This window comes from Lepus europaeus, chromosome 11, assembly GCF_033115175.1.
Source record: "Lepus europaeus isolate LE1 chromosome 11, mLepTim1.pri, whole genome shotgun sequence".
Lineage (NCBI taxonomy): Eukaryota > Metazoa > Chordata > Mammalia > Lagomorpha > Leporidae > Lepus > Lepus europaeus.
In genome coordinates, this window is record NC_084837.1 from 63,813,471 (window position 1) to 63,839,815 (window position 26,345).

A 26,345-nucleotide genomic window follows, 5' to 3' on the forward strand; every position below is an offset into this window, starting at 1 on the left:
GACTGTGATGGCCAAGATTGGGCCAGGAGGAAGCTGGGGTTCTAGAACTCCATCTTGGTCTTGCACATGAGTGTCAGGGATCCAAATGCATGAACCATCATCATCTTTTGCTTTCCCAGGCACATCAGTAGGAAGTAAGAAGTAGGATTGGAAGCAGGGCAGTCAGTAGTAGAACCCGTGCTCATATATGGGATGCTAGTGTGCAGGTGGTGGCTTAACCCACAGTGCCACAATACCAGCCCTCAGATGGAACTATTATGCATGTTCTTACATAGGACTTTGTTGTACCTACTATGCAATAATTTCTCTTTGTTATATATCTGGTAGAATTGCTACATCAGGATAGACATACTTTTATTTCATTTTATTTTTTAAAGATTTGCTTATTTATTTGAAAGGCATAGTTACAGAGGCAGAGAGAGAGAGAGAGAGATATCTTCCATCTGCTGGTTCACTCCCCAGATGGCCACAACAGCCGGAGCTGGGTGGATCCAAAGCCAGGGGCCAAGAGCTTCTTCTGGGTCTCCCACATGGGTGCAGGGGCCCAAGGACTTGGGTCATCTTCTACTGCTTTCCCAGGCCATAGCAGAGAGCAGCCTGGGACTCAAACTGGCGCCCATATTAGATGCCTGCACTGCAGGTAGTGGCTTTACCCACTATGCCACAGTGCTGGCCCCTTTTATTTATTTTTTTAAAGATTTATTTATTTATTTGAAAGAATTAGAGAGAGGCAGAGAGAGAGAGGTCTTCCATCCACTGGTTTACTTTCCAGATGGCCTCAATGGCTGGAGCAGCGCTGATCAGAAGCCGGGAACCATGTGCTTCTTCCATGTCTCCCACATGGGTGCAGGGCCCCAAGTACTTGAGCCACCTTCTACTGCTTTCTCAGGCAGTAGCAGAGAGCTGGATTGGAAGTGGTGCAGCCAGAACTCAAACCGGCACCCATATGGGATTTTGGCCCTGCAGGTGGAGGCTCACTATACCACAGCACTGGCCCAACTTTAGTTTTTATGTCTGGTAATCTTCTACACATGTGGTGCTAATTCTTCCCAGATTCTTTAGTGGGCACTGAAATCAGTTCATTCACACACACACACACTCTCTCTCTCTCATCTATCAAAAGTAAAAAAAATTTTGCTTCCTTTGTGTACTTTCTTCAGGAATTTTTCATACTTGTATGAGCAAGTTGTTTTCTAGACCCCTACTAAGCTGCCATCTTGAGATTTCCCTTTGCTGTCATCCTGCTAACTTCACATTTACCCTTCGCACTTTTTTTTTTTTTTTTTAAGATTTATTTTATTTATTTGAAAGAGTTACAGAGAGAGAGAGGTCTTCCATCTGCTGGTTCACTTCCCATATGGCTGCAATGGCCAGAGCTGTGCTGATCTGAAGCCAGGAGCCAGGAGCCAGGAGCTTCCTCCAGGTCTCCCACGCAGGTGCAGGGGCCCAGGGACTTGGGCCATCTTCCACTGCTTTCTCAGGCCACAGCAGAGAGCTGCGTTGGAAGTGGAGCAGCCAGGTCTTGAACCGGCACCCATTTGGGATGCCAGCGTTTCAGGCCAGGGCTTTAACCTGCTGTGCCACAGCATCAGCCCCACATTTAACCTTTTCATGTAGGTCCTTGTGTTTCCTACATCTTAAGCTTTCTTGGTTTGGGGGATTTCTTTTCTTTTCTTTTCTCTTCTTTTCTTCCCTTTTCTTTTCTTTCTTTCAGGAAGTGACAGCTGAAGTTTATCTTTCAGCAATTTTCTTCCAAAGACTGTATGTGACAAAGGATTTTAAAATGTTCAGAATAAAACAAATGGGCGTTGTGGCACAGTGGGTTTAGGTGCCTCCTGGGATGCCGCATCCCATATATCAGTGCCTGCGATTGAGTTCCAGGCTTCTCTGCTTCTGAGCTAGCATCCTGCTAATGTACCTGGGAGGCAGCAGATGATGGTTCAAGTACTTGGGTTCCTGTCACTTACATGAAAGAGCTGGATGGTTTTCCCAGATCCTGACTTTGGTTTGGCTCAGTTCTTACTATTTGGCAGCATTTTGAGAATGAACTAGCAGATGGGAAATCTCTATGTCACTTTGCTCTTCAAATAATAAGTGAAGCTTTAAAGTAAGACAAAAATTCTCATGATAGTAGTTCCCTGCTGCATTTCTAATTTTCCCCTTGTATGTTGGAAAGTGGCTTTATTCTGCTCCATACCATGTAAGTTACTTGATTTGGTCTATGCTTCTCTGCTCAAAATGTGTTGTCATTCTCCAGTTTCCTATTTCCAGGTTATTTGAATATAACCTCTCCCTTCTCTCTTGAAGGCAACTTATTTTGTTGCTCCCTTGTATTGTGATTTCACAATGATGAGTCTGATGTGGTGAGAGTCTCATCACTGTACTGTGCTTTCTCAGTAAAGAAATTTCATATTCTTTGGTTCCAGGAAAATTTTTTAGTGTTACTTCTCTGATAGTTTTTTCACTTTTCGTTTTTTTGTTTGTTTAGATTTGAGAGAGTTAGAGGGAGAGACAGCAAGAGAGAGAGAGAGAGAGAGAGAATGAGCATCTTCCATCCACTGGTTCACTTCTCAGATGGCTGAGCAAGGCCAAAGCCAGGTTCCAGTAGCTTTTTCTGTGTCTCTCATGTGGGTCTTAGGGACCCAAGTACTTGGGCCATCTTCTGTGGCTTTTCCGAGGCCATTAGCCAAGAGCTGAATCGGAAGTATAGCATCCAGAACATCAATTGGTGCTGATATGGGATGCTTTTGTTGGAGATGGTGGCTTTACCCACTGTGCTCCAGTGCTGGCCTCTCATTTTTCTGTTTTATTTGAAACTTCTGATAGTTGGATGTTGAATTTCTATTAATTCTCTATTTTAGATTAATTTTTGATTTTGTAAGTTTTATTTTCTGGGCTAGTGGTGTAAATCAGCAGGTTAAATATCCTGCTGCATTGCTAGCATCCCATATGAGCCTCAGCTGCTCCACTTTCAATCCAGCTCCCTGCTTATGTGCCTGAGAAAGCAACAGATGATGGTCCAAGTATTTGGGCTCCTGTTGTCCACGTGGGAGTCCCAGATAGTTCTAGGTTCCTAGCTTCAGCCTGGATCAGCCCTGGCTGTTCTGGACATTTAGAGAGTGAACCAGCAGATGGAAGAGCTGTCTTTCTCTGTTTCCCATCCTTTCTCTAACTCTGCCTTTCTAATTAAAAAAAAATTTTTTTTTTTGCTATATTTTTTGTTTTACTTTATGTGGGATGCTCCTGATTTTGTTTCTGACTTACTATAAACATTTTTATTGTAGCTGTTGAATTTTATTTCCAAGATTTTAATTCTTTTGCACTCTACATTCCCTTTTTCGAGTAGATTTCTTTCCTTTTTTTTTTTTTTTTTTGTTATTGAAGCACGAATTTCATGTCAGGGATTATGAGTTCTTTCTTTCTTTTTAAAGACTTATTTATTTATTTGAAAGTCAGAGTTACACAGAGAGAGATTGAGAGGCAGAGAGAGAGGTCTTCCATCCACTGGTTCACTCCCCAATTGGCCACAATGGCCAGAGCTGCACCAATCTGAAGCCAGGAGTTTCAAGGACTTGGGCCATCTTCTACTGTTTTCCCAGGCCATAGTGGAAAACTGGATGGGAAGTGGAGCAGCCGGGACATGAACCGGCACCCATATGCGATGCCAGCACTGCAGGTGGCAGCTTTGACCTCTGCCACAGCGCAGGCCCCATGCATGAGTTCTTCTAATGTGCAGCCTTAGTACCTGTACCTGTCTTTATCATAGTGACTATTAAACTACATTGTATTTTCTATTTGTTTGCTCCTGTGCTGACTTATAAATTCCTGTGTAGAGACTGCATATTTATTTTGGTAGTCCTGTGCCCAACAAAATGTCTAGCACCACTGGGTACTCGATATTGAGCTGATGAATATCAGTAGCACCTCTTTCTTAGTGTGCTTCAAATTGGCTACTATTGTCACATTAATTTGTAGAGTTTTTTGGTTGCAATGATTACCTACTGCCAACAAAAAAATTCTTTTATTTAAATTAATGGTATATAATTCATTGGTTACATCCATATTGCTTAAGTAATCTTTCACCAAATATTTTGGATAGAGAAGACTATTTAGAAGAATGAAGCAAGAATTATTTGTAAAATTTTCTTATAAAGACAATATTAATGCATTAACAGATAGTTTTTAATGGAGATAAGAGAAAACTTGAGAATTTAGTAAGTTAAATTCCTCAGGGATTCTAAGTTCTTTCTTTTTTAAGATTTATTTATTGGCCGGTACCGCGGCTCAACAGGCTAACCCTCCGCCTGTGGTGCTGGCACTCTGGGTTCTAGTCCCGGTCGGAGTGCCGGATTCTGTTCCGGTTGCCCCTCTTCCAGTCCAGCTCTCTGCTGTGGCCCGGGAAGGCAGTGGAGGATGGCCCAAGTGCTTGGGCCCTGCACCCGCATGGGAGACCGGGAGAAGCTCCTGGCTCCTGGCTTTGGATCAGCGCGCTGGCGCAGTGGCCATTGGAGGGTGAACCAATGGTAAGGGAAGACTTTTAAAAAAAATTTTTTTTTTTTTTAAATTTTTGACAGGCAGAGTGGACCGTGAGAGAGAGAGACAGAGAGAAAGGTCTTCCTTTGGCGTTGGTTCACCCTCCAATGGCTGCCGCTGTTGGTGCGCTGCGGCTGGCGCACCGCGCTGATCCGATGGCAGGAGCCAGGTGCTTCTCCTGGTCTCCCATGGGGTGCAGGGCCCAAGCACTTGGGCCATCCTCCACTGCACTCCCTGGCCACAGCAGAGAGCTGGACTAGAAGAGGGGCAACCGGGACAGAATCCGGTGCCCCGACCGGGACTAGAACCCGGTGTGCCGGTGCCGCAAGGCGGAGGATTAGCCTAGTGAGCTGCGGCACCGGCCAAGGGAAGACTTTTCATCCTGTCTCTCTCTCTCACTATCCACTCTGCTGTCAAAAAAAAAAAAAGAGAGATTTATTTATTTATTTGAAAGGCAGAGTTACAGAGAGGAGAGGCAGAGATAGAGAGAGAGAGGTCTTCCATCCACTGGTTCACTCCCCAGTTGGCCACAATGGCCGGAGCTGCACCAATTATTATGTAAAAGCAATTATTGCAATAGCAGCTAAGATCTTATTCATCAGGTTCTCTGCTATTGCAAACATGATTCAGGTCTTATGCTCAATTAAAAGATAAAATTCTTTTTCTATATTTTGGAAGTTCTTTTTTTTTTTTTTTGACAGAGTGGACAGTGAGAGAGAGAGACAGAGAGAAAGGTCTTCCTTTGCCGTTGGTTCACCCTCCAATGGCTGCCGCGGCCGGCGCACTGCGCTGATCTGATGGCAGGAGCCAGGTGCTTCTCCTGGTCTCCCATGGGGTGCAGGACCCAAGCATTTGGGCCATCCTCCACTGCACTCCCTGGCCACAGCAGAGAGCTGGCCTGGAAGAGAGGCAACCGGGACAGAATCCGGCGCCCTGACCGGGACTAGAACCCAGTGTGCTGGCGCCGCAAGGCAGAGGATTAGCCTAGTGAGCCGCGGTGCCGGTCTGGAAGTTATTCTTGAAATGTGGAGACGATTAGAGAATGATTAGACGCATCATTTCTAAATTACTTGATAGAGACTGGCATTTATAGGTGATATATGTAAAAACAGATGATTGGGAAAGCGACAGAGGGCTTGAAGATGGAAATGGACTTGTGGCTTTAATTTTTGCTAGGTTACCTTTTTTTTATGGATTTATTTTATTTGAAAGGCAAAATGACAGAGAGGAAGACAGAGACAGAGTGTGGTAGAGAGATAGTCTATGTAATAAATTCATTCCCCAGATGCCTGCAACTTCTCAGGGCTGGGCCAGACCAAAGCTAGGTGCCTAAAATTCCATCTAGGTCTCACATGGTTGGTAGGGTCCCAAGAAGTAGGATCATCATTTGCTGCTTTTCCCAGCACATTAGCAGGGAGCTGGATCAGAAGTGGAGCAGCTGAGACTCAGAACAGGCTCTCTGATACGGTACTCATGCATTGCAAGCAGCTTCTTAATAAGCTGCTTGCCACCATGCCAGTCCCTGATAGCTTAACTCTCAAAAACAGAAAAAAGGAAAGTGGGTTATGCTAATGGCTAAATAACTATAGCATAAAAACCACCTAGCATAAAACTATAGCATAAAAACCACTTAAAATGGGTGGCTTTTATAGTATGAAATTTATACTGTAGTGCTGTTAAGAATGATAAATAGCTATTTTCAGCAGTTACATAGAATTTTTGAAAGGTGGAAGTTGTTTTAGCTTTTACTGTTAAGTCTGTGATCCATCTCAAATTAATTTTTATATTTGGTGAGAAGGGCCAAGGTTCATTTTTTTCTATGCAGATATCTAGGTACTCTAGTGTCATTTATTGAAAACACTTCTATTAAATTACATTGGTGCTTTGGAAAATCAGGTTGGTCTGTTTCTGTACAAAATTCTATTTTCTTTGTATTTGTCTATCTTGTTGCTGATACTGTCAGATATTAAAAGTCAGGTACTGTAAGCTTCCAACTCTTCCTTCACTCCAAGATTATTTTGGTTCTGCTTCTTTGTATCTCCGTGTATTGTTTAGAATCAACTTGTCAGGGTGAACATTTGGCACAGGACATCTCTATCCGTATCAGAGATCCTGGGTTCCAACTGTTGCTCCCATCCCTGAGTCTAGCTTCCTGCTAAAGCGCACTCTGGGAACACCATCTGATGGCTCAAGCATTTGGATGCTTGCCACCCACACGGGAGACCTGAATTTGGTTCATGGCTCCTGGCTTTGGGCTGACCTAGCCTGGTTGTTGGATGTGTTTTGGAGGAGTGAACAAACAGATAAGAAATCTCTGTCTCCCTGCCTTTTAAATAAATAAATGAAGCAAAAGGGATCAACTTGCCACTTTTCACAAAAAGTAGCATTGAGATTGCCTTGTGTTATAGATGTAATTGGGAAGAGTTGACTTTTTTTTTTTTTTAAAGATTTATTTATTTGAAAGTCAGAGTTACACAGAGAGATTGAGAGGCAGAGAGAGTCTTCCATCCACTGGTTCACGCCCCAAATGGCTGCAACAGCCAGAGCTGCTCTGATCCGAAGCCAGGAGCTTCCAGGTCTCCCACACGGGTGCAGGGGCCGAAGGACTTGGGCCTTCTTCCACTGCTTTCCCAGGCCATAGCAGAGAGCTGGATCGGAAGTGGAGCAGGGGCCTGCGCTGTGGTGCAGTGGGTTAACAACCTGGCCTGAAGCGCTGGCATTCCATATGGTTGCTGGTTCTAGTCCTGGCTGTTCCTCTTCCAGTGCAGCTCTCTGCTATGGCCTGGGATAGCAGTAGAAGATAGCCCAAATCCTTGGGCCCCTACACCCGCGTGGGAGACCCAGAAGAAGCTTCTGACTCCCAGCTTCGGATAGGCGTAGCTCTGGCGGTTGCAGCCATTTGGGGAGTGAACCAGCGGATGGAAGACCCCTCTGTCTCTATCTCTGTAACTCTGACTTTCATATAAATAAATAAACCTTTAAAAAAAAAAAAAATGGAGCAGCCAGGATTCGATCCGGCGCCCATATATGGGATGCTGGCACTGCAGGCGGTGGTTTTACCTGCTACGCCATAGCACTGGCGTAGTTGACATTTTAATAGCATGAACGTGGTGTATAGGGAAACTTTAAGAACATTCATGGAAAAATGGAATTAAAAATCATTTTGGGTACCAACATTGTGGCACAGCCATGCCAGCATCCCATATGAGTGCTGGTTCTTTTTTTTTTTTTTTTTTTAAGATTTATTTATATTATTAGAGAGGCAGAGACAGAAATCTTTCTTCTGGTGGTTCACTCCCCAAATGGCTACAGCAGCTGGATGTGGGCCGATCCGAAGCCAGGATCTAGGAGCTTCTTCTGGGTCTCCTACACGGGTTCAGGCCGAAGTACTTGGGCCATTTTCTGCTTCTTTCCCAGGCCATAGCAGAGAGTTGGATCAGAAGTGGAGTAGCTGAGACTTGAACCAGTGGCTATATGAGATGCCAGCCCTGCAGGTAGCTGCTATACCATAGCACCAACACCATGAGTTTCAGTCCACTTTTCTGCTGATGTGCCCAGGAAGGCAGTGGAAAGCTACCGCCTTCAGCATTCCATATGGGCGCTGGTTCTAGTCCTGGCTGCTCCACTTCCGATCCAGCTCTCTGCTGTGGCCTGGGAAAGCAGTAGAGGATGGCCCTAATCCTTGGGCCCCTGTACGCACGTGGAAGACCAGAAGAAACTCATAGCTTTAGATTGCCGCAGCTCTGGCTGTTGTGGCCATCTGAGGAGTGAACCAGCAGATGGAAGACCTCTCTGCCTCTGCCTTTCAAATAAAGAAAGAAATCTTTAAAAGAAATTTTTTTTCAAAGTGACCATTCATGGATCTTGAAGTTAGAATGAGTCAATATGTCTCATCAGGTTTTTATATTGGATATAACTTCTAAAACTTAGAATTTGGACTCCTAAAAAAATATTGTATTTATTTGAAAGGCAGAATGACAGAGAGATATCTTTGAGCTGCTGGTTCACTCTGCAGATGGCTACAATAACCAGGGCTGGTCCAGGCCAAAGCCAGGAACCCCAGAATTCCATCCAGTTATCCCACATGAGTGGCAGGGACCCAAGTTCTTGGGTCATTTGTACTGCTTTCTCAGGTGCATTAGCAGGGAGCTGGATTGGAAGTGGAAAAGCTGGGAATGAAACCCGTGCTCTGATAGGAAATATCAGCCTTGCAGGTGGTGGCTTAGCACGCTGCGCCACACATTGGTCTCTACTGGTTCACTCCCCAACTATGTGCAATATCTAGGGCTGAGCCAGGCTGAAGCCAATAGCCCATAGCTTAATCTGGGTCTCCCTTGTAGGTGGCAGGGACCTAAGTACTAAGCCATCATCTGCTGTTTTCTGGGGTGCACATTAGTGGTAAACTGGATTAGAAGTGATGGAATGGGCACTTGAACTAGGCACTCTGATTTGGGATATGGCCATCTCAAGCTATGATCTAACCACTGTGCCAAATGCCCACCCCTGGGAATAGTTTTGTGGTAGTGCCCCTTATCATATTGAGAACTTTTTTTTTTCCATTCTCCAGTTTCCTGAGCGTTTTTAAAAATGAGTGTGGAGTTTCATCAAATTATTTTCTTGGAGGCAGGCCCAAATACTTGTGTCCTTGCCACCCATGTGTGAGACCTGGATTAAGTTCCTGGCTCCCAACTTCTAGTTGACCTACCGCATTTTAGGAGTGTGAACCTGCCGATGGAAGCCCTTTCTCTTGTCTGGGTCCGTGTGACTGTCCTCTTTGTAAAAATAAATGGATGAATTAATAAGTAAAATGGACAGTTAATACTGCAATTTGAGAAACAAAATGAGAAAACTGGGAAAGATGAACAGAACAGATAGGACAAATAGAAAATAGCAAGAAAACATGTTTAAAACCCAGCCACTTCAAGGGTTGCTGTTTTGGCGTAGCTAGTAAAGCTGCCGCCTGCGTTGCCAGCATCCCATATGGGTGCCAGTTTGAGTCCTGGCTGCTCCACTTCCAGTCTGTCTCCTTGCTAGTGGCCTGGGAAAAGCAGCAGAGGATGGCCCAGGTACTTGGGCCCCTTTCCAGCCATGTTGGAGACACAGGTGAAGCTCCTGGGTCCTGGCTTCTGCTTGGCCCCGCCTGGGCTGTTGTAACCATCTGAGGAGTGAACCAGCAGATTAAAAATACCTCTCTTTCCCTCTTTCTCTGTAACTCTCTCAGATGAATTTATCTTAACAACAACAAAAAGAAACCAAACCCCCCCCCCCAAAAAAACCCCCTTTTAAAAAACAGCCACTTCAGTAATAACACTAAATGTAAATAAAACAGTCCAATTAGAAGTCAAAGATGATTAAGACGCTGCTTGGTACACCTGCATCTTATATTGGAGTGCCTAGTTTGCATCTGGCTCCTCTGCTTCTGATCCAGCTTCCTGCTAATGTGCACCCAGGGAGGCATGAGGCACTGGGTGATGACTCAAATGTTTGAGTCTGTGATACCAGTGAGGGAGACCTAGATTGAGTATTGGGCTTCTGGCTTTGTTCTGGCCCAACCCTGACTGTTGTAGGCATTTGGGGAGTGAACCTGCAGACGGAACCTCTGTTTCCCTCTTTGTCATTCTGCCTATCAGAGAAATAAATATTTGAAACAAAGATCTTATATTTCTCAGATATTTTTTTTTCTCAGCCTTGTATTCACTTCTGCACCTGTTTTTTTATTGGTTCATTTCCTGTTGGTCTGAAGAACTTCCTTTAGTATTTCTGGTTTTCTAGCTTTTAAACAACTGACATAGAATTCACATACCATAAAATCTACCCTTCAGAAGTATACAGTTGAGTGGTTTTTAGTAAATTCAGAGCGTTGTGCAGACTTAACACAACCCATTTTATTATTCTGGAAAGAAACCCTTCTGCTAATCGGTCACTCCTCATTTCCTTTAACCAGTCCCCAGCCCCACACAACCTTGTATAACCATCTGTTTCTAGATTGCCTGTTCAGAACATTTTGTGTAAAAAGAATCATGTAGTAGTAGATGGTCTTCTGTGCATGGCTTTTTTTCAAGATCTGTCTGTGTTGTAGCATGAATCTACTTCATCATGGTTTTATTGGAAAATAATCTTTTTTTGTGGATTTTGCCAGATTTTATTTATTAATTTATCAGTTGTTGCGCAGTAAGGTTTCTACTTTTTCAGTATTTTGAATAGTGTTAGCCTGAATGTGTGTGTATAGATTATTGTGTGGACAGAGTTTTGTTGCTGCAATGACCATTCTTTCTCTGTTAATTGTCTTGTCACCTTTGACAGTTGAAAATCAGTTGACAAAAATGTGGGCTTTTATTTCTGGACTGTCAATTTTGTTCCAGCCGGCAGAATCATTTGCCCTTCTAAGACAGCCGAAGGTGGGACTCAAAATTCAGTAAATCAAAACAGGCTAATTTTTAAATTGATAGTTTTGTATGGCCTGTGAATGGTTTGATAAATATCTAAATGGCCTTGGCAGAACAAACATTCCCCACCCCTGGTTTAGTTGATGTGTATATCTGGTCTTATGCTAACTTCACACGCTTAATTATTGTAGCACTGTAGTATGTTTGGTAATTTCGAAGTGTTGAGCCCTCTCAGAAGTTAATTATCTTTGAAGATTGTTTTGAAACTGGTGGTAGTGGGGGTGGTTCTCTTGCATTTTCATGTGAATTTTAGGATCAGCTTGTTAACTTTCTATGAATATTTTCAGCTGGCGTGTTGACATGAATTGTATTGAATCCATAGATGACTTTAGGGATTACTTCTGTTTAACCAATGTTAAGTATTCTAACCCATAAATATGGAATATTTTCCCACTTATTTAGGTCATCTTTAATTTGTTTCACCTGTATTTTGTAGTTTTCTGATATGTTGTGTAGATCTAAATTTACTACTGAATGTTTTGTTCTTGCTCTTACTATTTTAAATGGAATTGTTTTCTCAGTTTCACTTTTTACATTCACTGCTGGAATAAGAAAACATCTTTGGTATGTGTATTGTTATTGGATACTACAATCTTGAAAAATCACTTGTAGTTCTAGTAATTTTTAGTGTATGCCTCAGTATTTTCTATTTTAGATCATGTTGCCTATGGCTAGAGATAGTGGAATTTGTTCTTCATAATCTGCCTGCCATTGATTTACCTATATATTGTTAAGTACAAGTGATGAGAGCTTTTGTCTTACATCTGATCACAGGAAGTATTATTTTTGTGCAGTCTGAATTCTTTCAGCTCTCTGAAGATGTCTTTAATTTTAAAGGCTTCTTTTGTTATCTGTAGAATGTTAGGTTCACATTGTATTTTATTGCAGCATTTTATGGTGGGTATACTCCATTGTCTTCTGACTTACATAGCTATGGTGAGACAGTCTAGTGGTTCTGTTGCTCTTGTTTCTCCAGTGACTGTGCTATTTTTCCTCTCATGCTTTTTTTTTTTTTTTTTTTTTTTTTTTTTTTGACAGGCAGAGTGGACCGTGAGAGAGAGAGACAGAGAGAAAGGTCTTCCTTTTGCCGTTGGTTCACCCTCCAATGGCCGCCGCGGCTGGCGCGCTGCGGCCGGCGCACCGCGCTGATCCGATGGCAGGAACCAGGTGCTTCTCCTGGTCTCCCATGGGGTGCAGGGCCCAAGCACTTGGGCCATCCTCCACTGTACTCCCTGGCCACAGCAGAGAGCTGGCCTGGAAGAGGGGCAGCCGGGACAGAACCGGCGCCCTGACCGGGACTAGAACCTGGTGTGCCGGTGCCACAAGGCGGAGGATTAGCCTAGTGAGCCACGGCGCCGGCTAAAAAGGTTTTTCTTTTGAGCCTCAGTTTTCATCACCCTGGGCTTGATGTGTGTGGGTATGATTTGTGTGTGTGTGTGTGTTTATCCTTTTTGATGTTTCCTGAGCTACTTGAATCTATCGGTTAAGTCTTTGAGTTTTTCGACATTTTTGTTCATTTTCTCTTGAAATATTTCTCCACTTCTTTTTAAAGTGATTTTTTCATTGCTCTATCCTTCAGACTAAGTGATTTGAAATGGATTACCACTTGAGTAAATTTCACCTTATTTTTGACTTCATTTAAGTGTGTGATTTGGCTCTTCTCTTGGCCAAGACCTTAGGATCGAAGCACTGGGAAAGTACAAAGTTCTCTCTCTCTTTTTAGGCCAAGCTTCTGCATCACTGCCACTTATTCTCTTGAAGTTCTCTGGGATGATATTTAGATGGTAGGAGGAGTAATCTTCTCTTTGAAGTCTTCCAGATTCCAGTCTGCCTATGCCAAGACATTCACAGTTTGACAGGTTTCTGTGTTCCAGCAATGGTCCTTTGCCTTTAGCTCCATTTTTTATTTGCTCACTGTGTCTTCGGGCAGTATGAATAGTTCTGAGGACTGAAAGCAGTAGCAATCTTTGGTCACCTAGAGAGGGTTGGACCCTTTGAAATTCAGTTCATTTATTAGACTTGTATCTTGTCTTCTATGACTTTTAGGAAAACGGCAGAAGTGATTTTTTTTTTTTTTCGGTGGGGGGGAGGATGTTGCACATTCTAACTGAAGTAGAAGTCCTGTGTTGAAGGATTTTCCAGTAAGGTCAAGGTCTTATGTAAGTAAGTTGTATAAGGGCTAGGTAATGACATTTATGTTGCTTATGCATATGTGAGATTAAGTTTTATAAGACAATGACTTTGAGTTGGCAAATGCTGAAAAAAATGCTCTATTGATGATTTGATGTTGGAAATGTATTCTATTGGACTGAGAAAGAAAAGTGAAGAATTGGGTGATTGGATTATATTATTTAACCCATTAAGTCCAAAGTTTTCCATTCTATGAATATTTCAGTGACACAGGGTTTTTTTTTTTTTTTTTTTTTTTTTTTTTAAGATTTATTGGAAAGGCAGAAAGAGAGAGAGAGAGAGAGAGATGTTCTTTCTTCTGGTTCACTTCCCAAATCGCCAGGGGTGGGCCAGACTGAAGCCAGGAGCCAGGAGCTTCTTCGGGTTTCCCACATAGGTATCAGGGGCCCAAGAACTTGGGCCAACTTCTGCTGCTTTCCCAGGCACATTAGCAAGGAGCTGGATCGGAAGTGGAACAACTGGGGGATTTAAACCAGCACTCCAATATGGGATGCTGGCATTATAGGTGGTGGCTTTAACCTGCTGTGCCACAGTGCTGGCCCTGTTACATACATTTCAAAGTTAGCCACATGTGGTATATATATTGCACAATTTAAATCTTTATAGATGTCCTATATATAAGACAATGGGACATATTGGTTAAGATTAAACTGAAAGGACTGAGCATAAATTATGTCGGGTTTGGGAAAGTACCCTAGTATGTTTCTGTTTTTTCTTTAGTTTCAGAAGACTTTCAAATGTCTTTTGGACTTTTTCCTCCTTTATTCAAGAGACAGAGAAGGAGAACAGAGAGAAAGAGACAGAGAGAGCTCCTATCCACTGGCTCACTCATGTAAGCAATGACCAGGCCAAAGCCTGAAGCTCAATTCACATGAGGGTGGCCAGGACCCAACTAGTTGAACCATCACGTGCTGCCACCTATGGCGCCTATTACCAGAAAACTGAAGTTGGGCCAGGGAAAAACCTGAATCCAGACACTTACAAATGAGATATGAGTGTTCCAATCTGTGGCTTAGTCGCTAGACCAAATACCTGTCCCTGAAATTCTTTTGAACAGGGAAATAACATTTATACAGGTCAATATCTTTTTTTAAATATTTTTTTATGTATTTATTTGAAAGGCAGAGTTGGGCAGAGGCAGAGTCAGAGAGAATCTTCCATCCACCGGTTCACTCCCCAAATGGCTGCAATGGCTAGAGCTGGACCGATCCAAAGCCAGGAGTCAGGAGCTTCTCCCGGTCGCCATCTTCTACTGCTTTTCCAGGCCATAGCAGAGAGCTGGATTGGAAGTGGAGCAGCCGGGTCTTGAACCTATGCTCATACGGGATGCCGGCACTGCAGGTGGCAGCTTTACCCACTGTGCCACAGCACTGGCTCCCTACAGTTCAATATTTTAGGAAGGCAACTTAAGTAATAAAGGCAATGGATGCAGAATTGCCTCTTTTATTGGATACCAAATTAAATTGCCCCTGTTTTTATTGTAGCTCCTCAGATCCTCACTTTTTCTGGCTTTTTCATGTCTTTGAGTAAATTGAAAAGTGTATTTTGGGACAACAGTGTTTGGTGTAGTGGTTTAAATGACATTTGGGACCCTGGCATCCTGTATTGGAGTGTAGGTTCCAGTTTTACCATCACTTCTGATCAGCTTTCTGCTGTTCTGCATTCTGATAGGCAGCAAGTGACGATTCAAGTACTTGGGTCTTTGTCATGCACATGGGAGACCTGGATTGAGCTCCCTGCTCCTGGCTTCAGCCTGGCCCTGCCCTAGCTGTTGCAGACATTTAGAAAGTAAACCAGCAGATGGAAAAGATCTAGTTCATTGCATATTATTTGTTAATGAATATGTGTTGTGAATGTGTGTAGTTTTCCTAAAAGCAGTTTTCACACTTTTTCTGTATTGCTAACATTTTTTTGTGTGTTGGTACTTTGAGGGATGCAGAGATTGTAATAGCATTTGTGTATCTGAGAATTCTAGCTGTATCACTTTATATGGAATCGATGATAATTCATTCTTTATTTCTGTTCTCAAGGTGCATCAATACAGTTCTTATGTTTTTAATGACTAGAATGAGTAGGGAACCAGATGTTTATAGTATTTTTTGATAAATTGTACATAATCTATATGAATCATGCAACTACCCTACCCTTTTAATTTGGAAGTATTATCAGTGGGTTCTTACATTGAAAGTCAGTTTTTCAGTTTTAAAAATGGTAACAGCATTGTAAATATACTGAAAACCATTGAAATGTGTACTTTAAATGGTTAATATGTTTTATGTTACATTAATTTTATCTCAGACGCAAAAGAGAAAAATCATCTGTCAGCTTGAAAGCCCTTTCCTGATTCCTTATTGTGATGGACATGTGTTTACTGTGGAATTTAGAGTTTGTGTTTTAGGTCAGTGCTGGCTGACTTGTAAAATTGAGTTCATATGAAAAATAAAGAAACATAGTGCATTTTGAATGGTAAAAGGGAACTTTACTCTTTATTTTATATATTTTTAAGTGAAAAATAGCAAAAATATGAAAATGTAATATTAACTGCTTTTGAGACTCTAAGATATGGAGAATGTTTTTGAAAAATTATTCATGAAATCTGATATGTTACTTGGTTTCAGAAAAACTTTTCCCCCTCCTCTTTAACTTATTTATGTATAGTTTCGTACTTTTTATCTCTTCTTCCCTATCTCTTCAGTCTTGTTGCCAACAGTTTTGATGATGGCTCCCATGTTGCCTCACCATTAGATCCAAATGGAAACTTCAAGGTTGTTATTAAAGAGGAACCTCTAGATGATTATGACTATGAGCTTGGTGAGTGCCCAGAAGGGATCACTGTGAAACAGGAAGAGACAGATGAAGAAACAGATGTCTACTCAAACAGCGATGATGACCCTATACTAGAGAAACAACTAAAGAGGCACAATAAAGTTGGTAACCTCGAAGCTGACCATCAGTCTTCTAAATGGCTACCAAGTAGCCCATCAGGTGTTGCAAAAGCAAAAATGTTCAATTTAGATGCTGGGAAGATGCCAGTAGTCTATCTGGAGCCATGTGCTGTCACCAAAAGTACAGTGAAGATTTCTGAGCTGCCGGATAATATGCTTTCCATGTCGCGGAAAGATAAATCTGGGTTGTCAGAATTCGAATATTTGCCTGCATACATTGAAAATTCCAGTGGTACTGGCTTCTGTTTAGGCAAGGAATCAGAAAATGGTCTTAGGAAGCTTTCACCAGATCTCAGAGTGGTACAAAAATATCCCTTATTTAAAGAGCCTCAGTGGAAATACCCGGAAATGTTTGATGGCATCAGCACAGAAGGAATACTTGAGAGTTCAAAGGATTCTGCTGGGAACTTATTTTCAGTAAAAGAGGATTTGGGCAGAAAGAGAACAACTATGTTTAAGATCACAACTACTCCAAAGGCTCTAGGCACTCATCAGAATGTCCCTCCAAATACTCCTGGAAAAAGAGGAAGGCCACGGAAATTGAAATTCTCTAAAGCAGGGAGACCACCCAAAAACACAGGAAGGTCTCTAAGTTCTACAAAGAACATCCCTGTGGGCTCTGGGAGTACCTTTCCAGATGTAAAGCCTGATTTGGAAGATGTGGATGGTGTTCTTTTTGTTTCCTTTGAATCAAAGGTAAGATTATTGATTTTCTGCATTCTTTTTAAAGCTAATTAGTTATTCTTGATTTGTATACTGGCAATAACTTAGAATCCAGTTTTATGAATGCATTGATTTGTGAAAAGGAGAATATGTCTTCAGAGTGTTTGATTTGGTTGACAGTGACCAATTTGAGATAGTTTGTTTGAATAGACATAAAATTATATCTATTTAGATCTCAGTTTGTGATTGCACTGTATTTAGCTATGTGGTTTAAGAATTTTTTTAATTAGAGATAGTGAGACAGAGAGCTCCTGTTAGCTGGTTCAGTCCCCTAATGGCTGCAGTGGCTGGGTGGTGGAAATAATGTCCAAGTATCTGACATGAGTGCTATGAACCTGATTACTTGCGTCCTTACTGCTGCCTCCCAGGGTCTGCATTATCAGGAAACTGGAGTCAGAAGCCAGAGGCTGATATGAAATCTAGCCATTCCTGTTTGGGGATGTCCCAGCTAGAGGCTTACCTGTGAGGTCATATGCTCACCCATTTAGCTTTTTTTTTTTTTTTTTAAGATTTTATTTATATGAAAGGTAAAGTTACAGACAGAGAGGGGGACAGAACAGTCTTCCATTTGCTGGTCCACTCCCCAAATGCCAAATGGCTGCAATAACAGGAGCTGGGCTGATCTGGAGCCAGGAGCCAGGAATTTTCTCTGGGTCTCCCACGAGGGTGCAGGGGCCCAAGCATCTGCTTTCTCAGGCCATAGTAGAGAGCTGGATCAGAAGAGGAGCAGCCAGACACAAAAATTGGTGCCCATATGGGATGCTGGCGCCACAGGTGGAGGCTTTAGCCCACTGTACCACAGTGCTGGCCTCTGTTCTGTTTTTTAATATTTGAGTCTTACTGGAATTTTTAACTCGAAAAGGAATAAAAATACTTGAAAAGTTTATTAACTCTGTTGAGATCCCAGCCGTTCCTCCCCATAGTTTTAATCAGTAGTAGTAGCTCTGTTCTCTGATACACCAATAATTGCTTTGTTTATTCTCTGTGGACTCTTTAACCAGGTTATTCTTTTAGATTTTTATAGAAGCCTTTCTAAATTGGCTACATTAATGTTCGATGTTCTACTGTTTAATTCTTTCTACCTGTTTACAATTTTTGTTGATTACTTAGTGACCTATCTTTAGAACTTTTTTTTAAAGATTTATTTATTTATTTGAAAGGCAGAGTTACAGAGAGGGAGAGAGGTCTTCATTCACTGGTTTGCTCCCCAGATGGCCACAGTGGCTGGAGCTGCGCTGATTTGAAGGCAGGAGCCAGGAGCTTCTTCTGGGTCTCCCACATGGGTGCAGGGGCCCATCTTCTACTGCTTTTTCAGGCCACAGCAAAGAGCTGGATTGGAAGTAGAGCAGCCAGATTTCGAACTGGCACCCATATGGGATGTTGGCACTTCAGGCAGAGGCTTTACCGCCACTGCACCACAGCGCCGGCCCCCTCAGTAACCTGTCTTTATGTAGTTTCTGATAAATCAGTGTGCAAACGGGTTTAAGTCCAGTTTGAGGTCTATTAACTGATATTATATTGACTTTTTTGCTCTCTTTTTTCCTTCTGATTAGTACAGTAACATCAATATAGAACATTTAGAAAATAGCAAAAAATAAGAAAAAAATTGTCACTGTTTTGTGAATTTGGAGTCAACACTGTTAGGATGGTGGCATTTTCCACCTTGTTTTTAATTTTTCTTTTTAAATTTTGATATACTTTTTAAAGTGATAATACCCTACATTTTTTCTTTAAAATCTATAGGAAGCACTGGACATTCACACTGTTGATGGAACAGCAGAAGAACCCTCTAGTCTACAGGCATCAACCACAAATGACCCAGGTATCATATAATTTAAAACGAGATATCTGTATGGTTGGGCTCTAATGGTAAAATACACAGTGTTCACTCTTATGTGGTATGTAATATCTTAATCATTGCCTGTTTCGTGACTAGGTTGCAGAGCACGAATTTCTCAGTTAGAAAAGGATTTAATAGAAGATTTGAAGTCCTTGAGGCACAAGCAAGTGATACATCCTGGTCTTCAAGAGGGTAATGTTCTCTAAAAGATACAAGCCAAGGTTTTCTTTGACTTTCTTTTTATCCTCTTGCTCTTTCCTTCCTTTTCTGTTTTTTCCTCCAGAGATCCCTTCTACCCTGGATTCATTTCTTTCAACATGTCTATCTCCATTTTTCTCTTTCCTGTTTCTATAATTCTTCTCTTTAACTTAAAAACATGTTTACATATTCTTTATCTTGATTTATATAGAAAAAAATGTATCATGGTAAGAAGTAGTATTTTCTCTGTTTATTCTTATAGCCCAGGTTTGCTCTTCCCCATCTTTTTTTTTTTTTTTTTAATTTAAATTTAAATTTTTATTTTTGACAGGCAGAGTGGACAGTGAGAGAGAGAGAGAGACAGAGAGAAAGGTCTTCCTTTGCCGTTGGTTCACCCTCCAATGGCTGCCGCGGCTGGCACGCTGCGACCGGCGCACTGCGCTGATCCGATGGCAGGAGCCAGGTGCTTCTCCTGGTCTCCCATGGGGTGCAGGGCCCAAGCACTTGGGCCATCCTCCACTGCACTCCCGGGCCATAGCAGAGAGCTGGCCTGGAAGAGGGGCAACTGGGACAGAATCCGGCACCCCAACCGGGACTAGAACCCGGTGTGCCGGTGCTGCAAGGCGGAGGATTAGCCTAGTGAGCCGCGGCGCCTCTTCCCCATCTTTTTGACTTTGGTTTCTCTGTGTTTTTGCTTTTCTTCTGAAGGAGAATGTTTCTCCTTGAACTTAAATACTTAGTAGTATGTTTATGTATTTAAATATATGTGTATTCTTTGCCGTCGCCGTGGCTTAACAGGCTAATCCTCCGCCTTGCGGCGCCGGCACACCGGGTTCTAGTCCCGGTTGTGGCGCCGGATTCTATCCCGGTTGCCCCTCTTCCAGGCCAGCTCTCTGCTATGGCCCGGGAAGGCAGTGGAGGATGGCCCAAGTGCTTGGGCCCTGCACCCGCATGGAAGACCAGGAGAAGCACCTGGCTCCTGGCTTTGGATCAGCGAGATGCGCCGACCGCAGCGGCCATTGGAGGGTGAACCAACGGCAAAAAGGAAGACCTTTCTCTCTCACTATCCACTCTGCCTGTCAAAAAAATAAAAAAATAAACATAAATAAATAAATATATTTGTATTCCTTATGTGGCAGAAATATACTTTATATAATTGATGTCCTGTCAAGAATTTAAATTTTTCATGATTATTTTTATTTCACTGTAATGTTGCTTATTCTTTTCTTTTTTTACGTAATGATATCTATAGTTATTACCATGAAAGTAAATTGTAGTGAAAGATTTTGGGCCACATTTCCATTTTTAATATCTTTGATTTTCATTGTGTTTCATGGAGTAATTTATGGAGTTTTTGACTCTGAACCAGGTTTCTCTTCAAAGGACTGTGTATGTAAGATTCTAAGAGTCAAAAAATTACAAAATGTCAGACAAAAGTTTACTTTATAAAATGATCATTCATTTTTTTAAAAAAATTTCTTTGAAAGAGAGAGCTGTCTCCATCTGCTGGTTCACCCTCAACAGCCTATGACAGGCTGAATAGGCAAGGCTGAAGACAGAGCTGAGAACCAAGTCTGGGTCTCCAACATAGGTGACAGAGATCCAGCCACTTGAGGCAAAACTGTTGACCCCAGGGTGCCTGTTACCAGAAAGCTAAATTGGAGGTGGAGCTAGGACCCAGACGCAGGCATTCTGATTTGGGAGGTGGATGTCCCAGAGACATTTTTAACTGTTGTGTCAAATTTCTATGCCCAGTTTTGTTTTTTTAAGATTTATTTTATTTGAAAAGCAGAGTTGGGGGACTGGCGCCATGGCTCGCTTGGTTAATCCTCCACCTGCGGCACCGGCACTCATATGGGCACTGGGTTCTAGTCCCAGTTGCCCCTCTTCCAGTCCAGCTCTCTGCTGTGGCCCGGGAAGGCAGTGGAGGATGGCCCAAGTCCTTGGGCCCTGCACCTGCATGGGAGACCAGGAAGAAGCACCTGGCTCCTGGCTTTGGATTGGCGCAGCGCCAGCTGTAGTGGCCATTTGGGGGGTGAACCAACGGAAAAAGGAAGACCTCTCTCTGTCTCTCTCACTGTCTATAACTCTGTCAAATAAATAAATAAATCTTTCAAAAAAAAAAAAAGAAAAGCAGAGTTAATAAAATATAGAGACAGAGCAGAGAGAAGTTGTTCATCCAGTGGTTCGTTCTCCAAATGGCCATAGTGGCCTTGGCTGGGCCAGGCTGAAGCAGGAGTCAAGAGCTTCTTTAGGGTCTCCCATGTGGGTGCAGGAGCTCAAGCACTTGGGCTGTCCTCTGTTACTTTCCCAGGTGCATTAGCAGGGAGCTGGATTGGAAGTGGAGCAGCCAGAACTTGCATAGGCATCCATATGGGATGTTGATGTTGCAGGTGGTGGCTTTACTTGCTATGTCACAACACAGGCCCCATTGCCCCCAATTTTTATAAATCAAATGGTTTTATAGAAGAACTTTTGTTTTAATGAGAGACAGCTTTGTGTGACAGAATGATTTTTTTAAAGTTTTTTTTTTTTTTTTTTTTTTTAAAGGCAGAGTTACAGAGAGGCAGAGGTGGGGAGAGAGAGAGGTCACGAGAGAGAGTGGTCTTCCATCTGCTGGTTCACTGCCCAAATGGTCTCAACGGCTGGAGCTGGGCCAACCTGAAGCCAGGAACCAGGAGCTTCTTCCAGGTCTCCCATGCAGGTGTAGGGGTGCAAGTACTTGGACCATTCTCTTCTGGTTTCCCAGGCCAACGCAAAGAGCTGGATAAGAAGTGGAGTAGGGGCCAGCGCTGTGGCGCAGTGGGTTAAAGCCCTGGTCTGCAGGGCCAGTATCCCATATGGGTGCTGGTTCGAGTCCCAGCTGTTTGTCTTCTGATCTAGTTCTCTGCTGTGACCTGGGAAAGCAGTAAAAGATGTCCCAAGTCCTTGGCCCCTGCACCTGTGCACCCATGTGGGAGACCTGGAGGAAGCTCCTGGCTCTTTGGCTTCAGATCGGTTCAGCTCTGGCTGAGATTAGAGCCAGCAGTGCAGGCGGCAGCTTTATCTGCTTTGCCACAGTGCCTGCTCAATCAATGTGGGTCTGATATTGCTTCGCTGCCTGCAATGCTGCTGGCATCCCATATGGGGACCATTTGAGTCCCAGCTGCTCCACTTCTTACCTAGCTCCCTGTTAATGTACCTGGAAAAAGCAATGGAAGATGGCCCAAGTGCTTGGGCTCTTGCACCCAACGTGGGAGATCCAGAAGACTCATGGCTTCTGGTTTCACTTGTCTTAGCCATGGCCATTGTGGCCATTTGGAAAGTGAACCAGTGGATGGAATACCAATCTCTGTCTTTTTCTTTGTGTAACTCTGCCTTTCAAGTTAAATATAATAAATCTTTTGAAAAAAATGTATACAAGTTCCAATCTCAATCCAAGTGGTCTAGACTGGGTAATGTAAATTGTTATAGGCAGTCACAATTACATTATAGTAGTCTTGCTATTTACAATATTTGCTATTTTATTTAAATAATATCAGTTCATATTCTTTTTCTCCTTCCTACTTCCATGTTTTGTTCGTTATATACAGTACTTTAATAATGCAGAATTATGATATTTATGTTGTAGTCTCTTTATTTCCTCATTTGTTTTAGTCTTAGTTCTAGAGGTAAATATATTCTATGCTTGCAGGCAGCATTTTTTTCTGGTTTATTTGCCTGTTATTTCCTGGTTGGCTATAGTTTCATTTTTTTTGCTATTTATTTATTTATTTTTGACAGTGGATAGTGAGAGAGAGACAGAGAGAAAGGTCTTCCTTTTTGCCGTTGGTTCACCCTCCAATGGCCGCTGCGGTCGGCGCATCTCGCTGATCCGAAGCCAGGAGCCAGGCACTTCTCCTGGTCTTCCATGCGGGTGCAGGGCCCAAGCACTTGGGCCATCCTCCACTGCCTTCCTGGGCCATAGCAGAGAGCTGGCCTGGAAGAGGGGCAACCGGGATAGAATCTGGCGCCCCAACCGGGACTAGAACCTGGTGTGCCAGCGCCACAAGACGGAGGATTAGCCTGTTAAGCCACGGCGCCAGCTTTTTTTGCTTTTTCTTACAGATACTTTAGGCAAAACTGTAATCTTTTCCTTTAAGGAATGGATGTCAAGTCAAATTCTTTGGAAACTAAGTGGGTAAAATAAAGTGAAATTAGCTCATATTTGTGAGGTAAAGTTGAGTGCTCTGGTGGGTTGGAGCACATAAACCTCTTCTTCTTCTTCTTCTTCTTTTTTTTTTTTTTAAATTAGACAGAGTTAGACAGTGAGACAGAGAGAAAGGTCTTCCTTCCATTGGTTCACCCCCCAAATGGCCGCTGTGGCCGTCGTACTGTGCCGATCCGAAGCCAGGAGCCAGGTGCTTCTTCATGGTCTCCCATGCAGGTGCAGGGCCCAAGGACTTGGGCCATCCTCCACTGCCTTCCTGGGCCACAGCAGAGTGCTGGACTGGAAGAGGGGCAACTGGGACTAGAACCCAGTGCCCATATGGGATGCCGGCACCACAGGCGGAGGATTAACCAAGTGAGCCACGGCGCCGGCCTCTCTTTTTTTTAAATTTATTTGAAAGAGTGACAGGGAGAGAGAGATATCTTCCACCCTGCTTGATCACTCCCCAAATGGCTATAACACCTGGAGCCTGGGCCATGCTGATGCTAGGAACCAGCAACTCCATCTGGGTTTTCCATATGGGTGGCATGGGTCCAAGCGCTAGGGCTGTCTTATACATGTTAGCAGAGAGCTAGGTTGGGGTCTGGCACCCTGATATGGTATGCTAGTATTGCAGGCAGCAGCTTAGCTTGCTGTGACAAAACACGGGCCCCATACGGCACCTCTTCTAAAGAGACAGTGGATTGTTGTCATATGGGAATGTGGGTCTGATATTTTCTGTTCTTCCCATATTTTCCTTTGTAGCTGGTGTCAGTTATATATATATATCCCTTTTTAAGTAGTAGTAGCAGATAATACCAGGTTTGTGGGTGGTGCCGCGGCTCAATAGGCTAATCCTACGCCTGCGGCACCGGCACAGTGTGTTCTAGTCCCGGTTGGGGCGCCGGATTCTGTCCTGGTTGCCCCTCTTCTAGTCCAGCTCTCTACAGTGGCCTGGGAGTGCAGTGGAGGATGGCCCAAGTGCTTGGGCCCTGCACCCACATGGGAGACAGGAGAAGCACCTGGCTCCTGGCTTTGGATTAGCACGGTGCACCAGCTGCAGCGCACCAGCGCAGCGGCCATTGGAGGGTGAACCAACGGCAAAAAGGAAGACCTTTCTCTCTGTCTCTCTCTCTCTCTCTCACTGTCCACTCTGCCTGTCCAAAAAAAAAAAAAGACTTAAGATTTATTGATTTATTTGAAAGGTAGAGTTACAGAGAGGCAGAGAAGAGAGAGAGGGAGAGGGGGGAGAGAGAGAGAGAAGAAGAAGGAGGAAGGGAGGGAGGGAGGCCTTCCATCCACTGGTTCACTCCCCAGATAGCCACAGCAGCCAGAGCTGGGCCAATCTGAAGCTAGACGTCTGGAGCTTCTTCTGGGTCTTCCATGTGGGTGAAGGGACCCAAGGGCTTGGGCCATCTTCCACTGCTTTTCCGGGTCATAGCAGAGAGCTGAATCAGAAGAGGAGCAGCCAGGACTCAAAACTGACATCCACGTGGGATGCTGGCACTGCAGGCAAACAGCATTACTGCTATACCACAGCGCCAGCCCCTAAAAGTCCTTTAAAAAAAGCCAGGAGCAGGTATTTAGCCTAGTGGTTAAGATGTCCATATCTTATATCAGAGTGCCTGGATATGATGGCTGCCTCTCCGGCTCCTGATTGAAGCTGCCCACTAGTGTAGACCCTTGGGAGGGAGTGATGGCTCAGGTAGTTGAGTTTCCAGCCCAGTTAACTTGTGGGAGACTTGGATTTAGTTTTGGCTCCTGGTTTCATTCTGGCCTAGTTCCAGACTTGGTGGACATTTGGTGAGTGAAGCAATGGATAGGAGTTGTACACACATCCATGCTTGTGCTCCTTCTGTCTGCCTTCCAAATAAATTAATTAAAATGAAATCAAAGCCAAACAAAATGTTTCTGTGAGCCATCACTTTTTACTTGCTTTTAGATTCTCCCTTAAGCTTAAGTTTTTACTTAATCCTAAGGTTGTTAAAATGTATTTATTTTGTTTAAAATTTTTTCTTTATAAGAGAGGGAGAGAGAGAGAGAGACACCTTCCATCTGCTGGTTCATTCCCCAAATGGCCTCAACTGCTGGGGCTAGCCAGACTGAGGCCAGGAACCTAGAGGACTAAGTATTTGGGCCATCTTTTGCTTTCCCAGGCATACTAGTGGGGAGCTGGATTGGAAGTAGGGTAGTTAGGACTTATGCCTGAGCTCATATGGAATGTTAGTGCTGCAAGAGACAGCTTAGTGGGCTGTAGCACTTTTTTGGCACCTGTTAAATTGTATTCAGCTGCATTCTTTTCTTTCTTTTTCTTTTTTTTTTTTTTAAGATTTATTCATTTATGGCCGGCGCCATGGCTCAACAGGCTAATCCTCTGCCTTACAGCGCCGGCACACCAGGTTCTAGTTCCGGTCGGGGCGCTGGATTCTGTCTTGGTTGCCCCTCTTCCAGGCCAGCTCTCTGCTGTGGCCCGGGAGCGCAGTGGAGGATGGCCCAAGTCCTTGGGCCCTGCACCCCATGGGAGACCAGGAGAAGCACCTGGCTCCTGCCTTCAGATCAGCGTGGTGCGCCGGCCGCAGCGGCCATTGGAGGGTGAACCAACGGCAAAGGAAGACCTTTCTCTCTGTCTCTCTCACTGTCCACTCTGCCTGTCAAAACAAACAAACAAAAAAAGATTTATTCATTTATTTGAAAGGCAGAGTTACAGAGAGACAGAGGCAGAGAGAGAGAGGTGTTTTCCATTTGCTGGTTCCCTCTCCAGGTGGCTGAAATGGCCAAAGCTGGACTGTTGAAAGCCAGGATCCAGAAGCCTCTAACAGGTCTCCCATGTGGGTGCAAAGGGCCTGTGCATTTGGGCTGTCCTCTCCTACTTTCCCAGGCCATAGCAGAGAGCTGGATATGGGATGCTGGTGCTGCAGGCGCAGGCTTAACCTACTAAGCCACAGTGCCAGTCCCTTCAGTTTTATTAAGCAGTTAAATTTGTAATCCTTGTGCTACTTACTTTTCAAGGTCTAATACTGAATTCTTTGCTTTCCTTTTTTTCCATTTTATTTTATTTCCTCTCCCCACCTCCCTTGTGCCCCCTTTAAATAGCAAGACAAAATTTTGAAAGTAACTTAGTTTGACTAAATATTTTTAGTAATTGAGTGATGCTGACTCCATTTTTTTTTTTTTTTTAGAGAACTTTTTTTAATATATAAATCTCAAAAGTACAACTTTTGGATTATAGTGCCCCCCCCCCCAACCACCCTCCTACCCACAAACCCTCCCATCTCCTACTCTCTCTCCCATCCTGTTCTTCA

General features: G+C 43.5%; 1 protein-coding gene across 22 annotated transcripts in view; it reads left to right on the top strand.

Annotated features, from left to right (window-relative positions):
- Positions 1-26,345, top strand: part of MGA (MAX dimerization protein MGA) — a 155,267-nt gene that overhangs the window by 72,213 nt on the left and 56,709 nt on the right. For all 22 annotated transcript variants that reach the window (XR_009867306.1, XM_062205682.1, XM_062205680.1 and 19 more), the window contains exons 3-5: positions 15,865-16,810; positions 18,581-18,659; positions 18,774-18,869. Coding sequence is in view for 21 of the 22 variants with exons in the window: in XM_062205682.1 (XP_062061666.1) it covers positions 15,865-16,810; positions 18,581-18,659; positions 18,774-18,869 (1,121 nt within the window). In the remaining variant the exon portion in view is untranslated. The remainder of the gene's footprint in view (positions 1-15,864; positions 16,811-18,580; positions 18,660-18,773; positions 18,870-26,345) is intronic.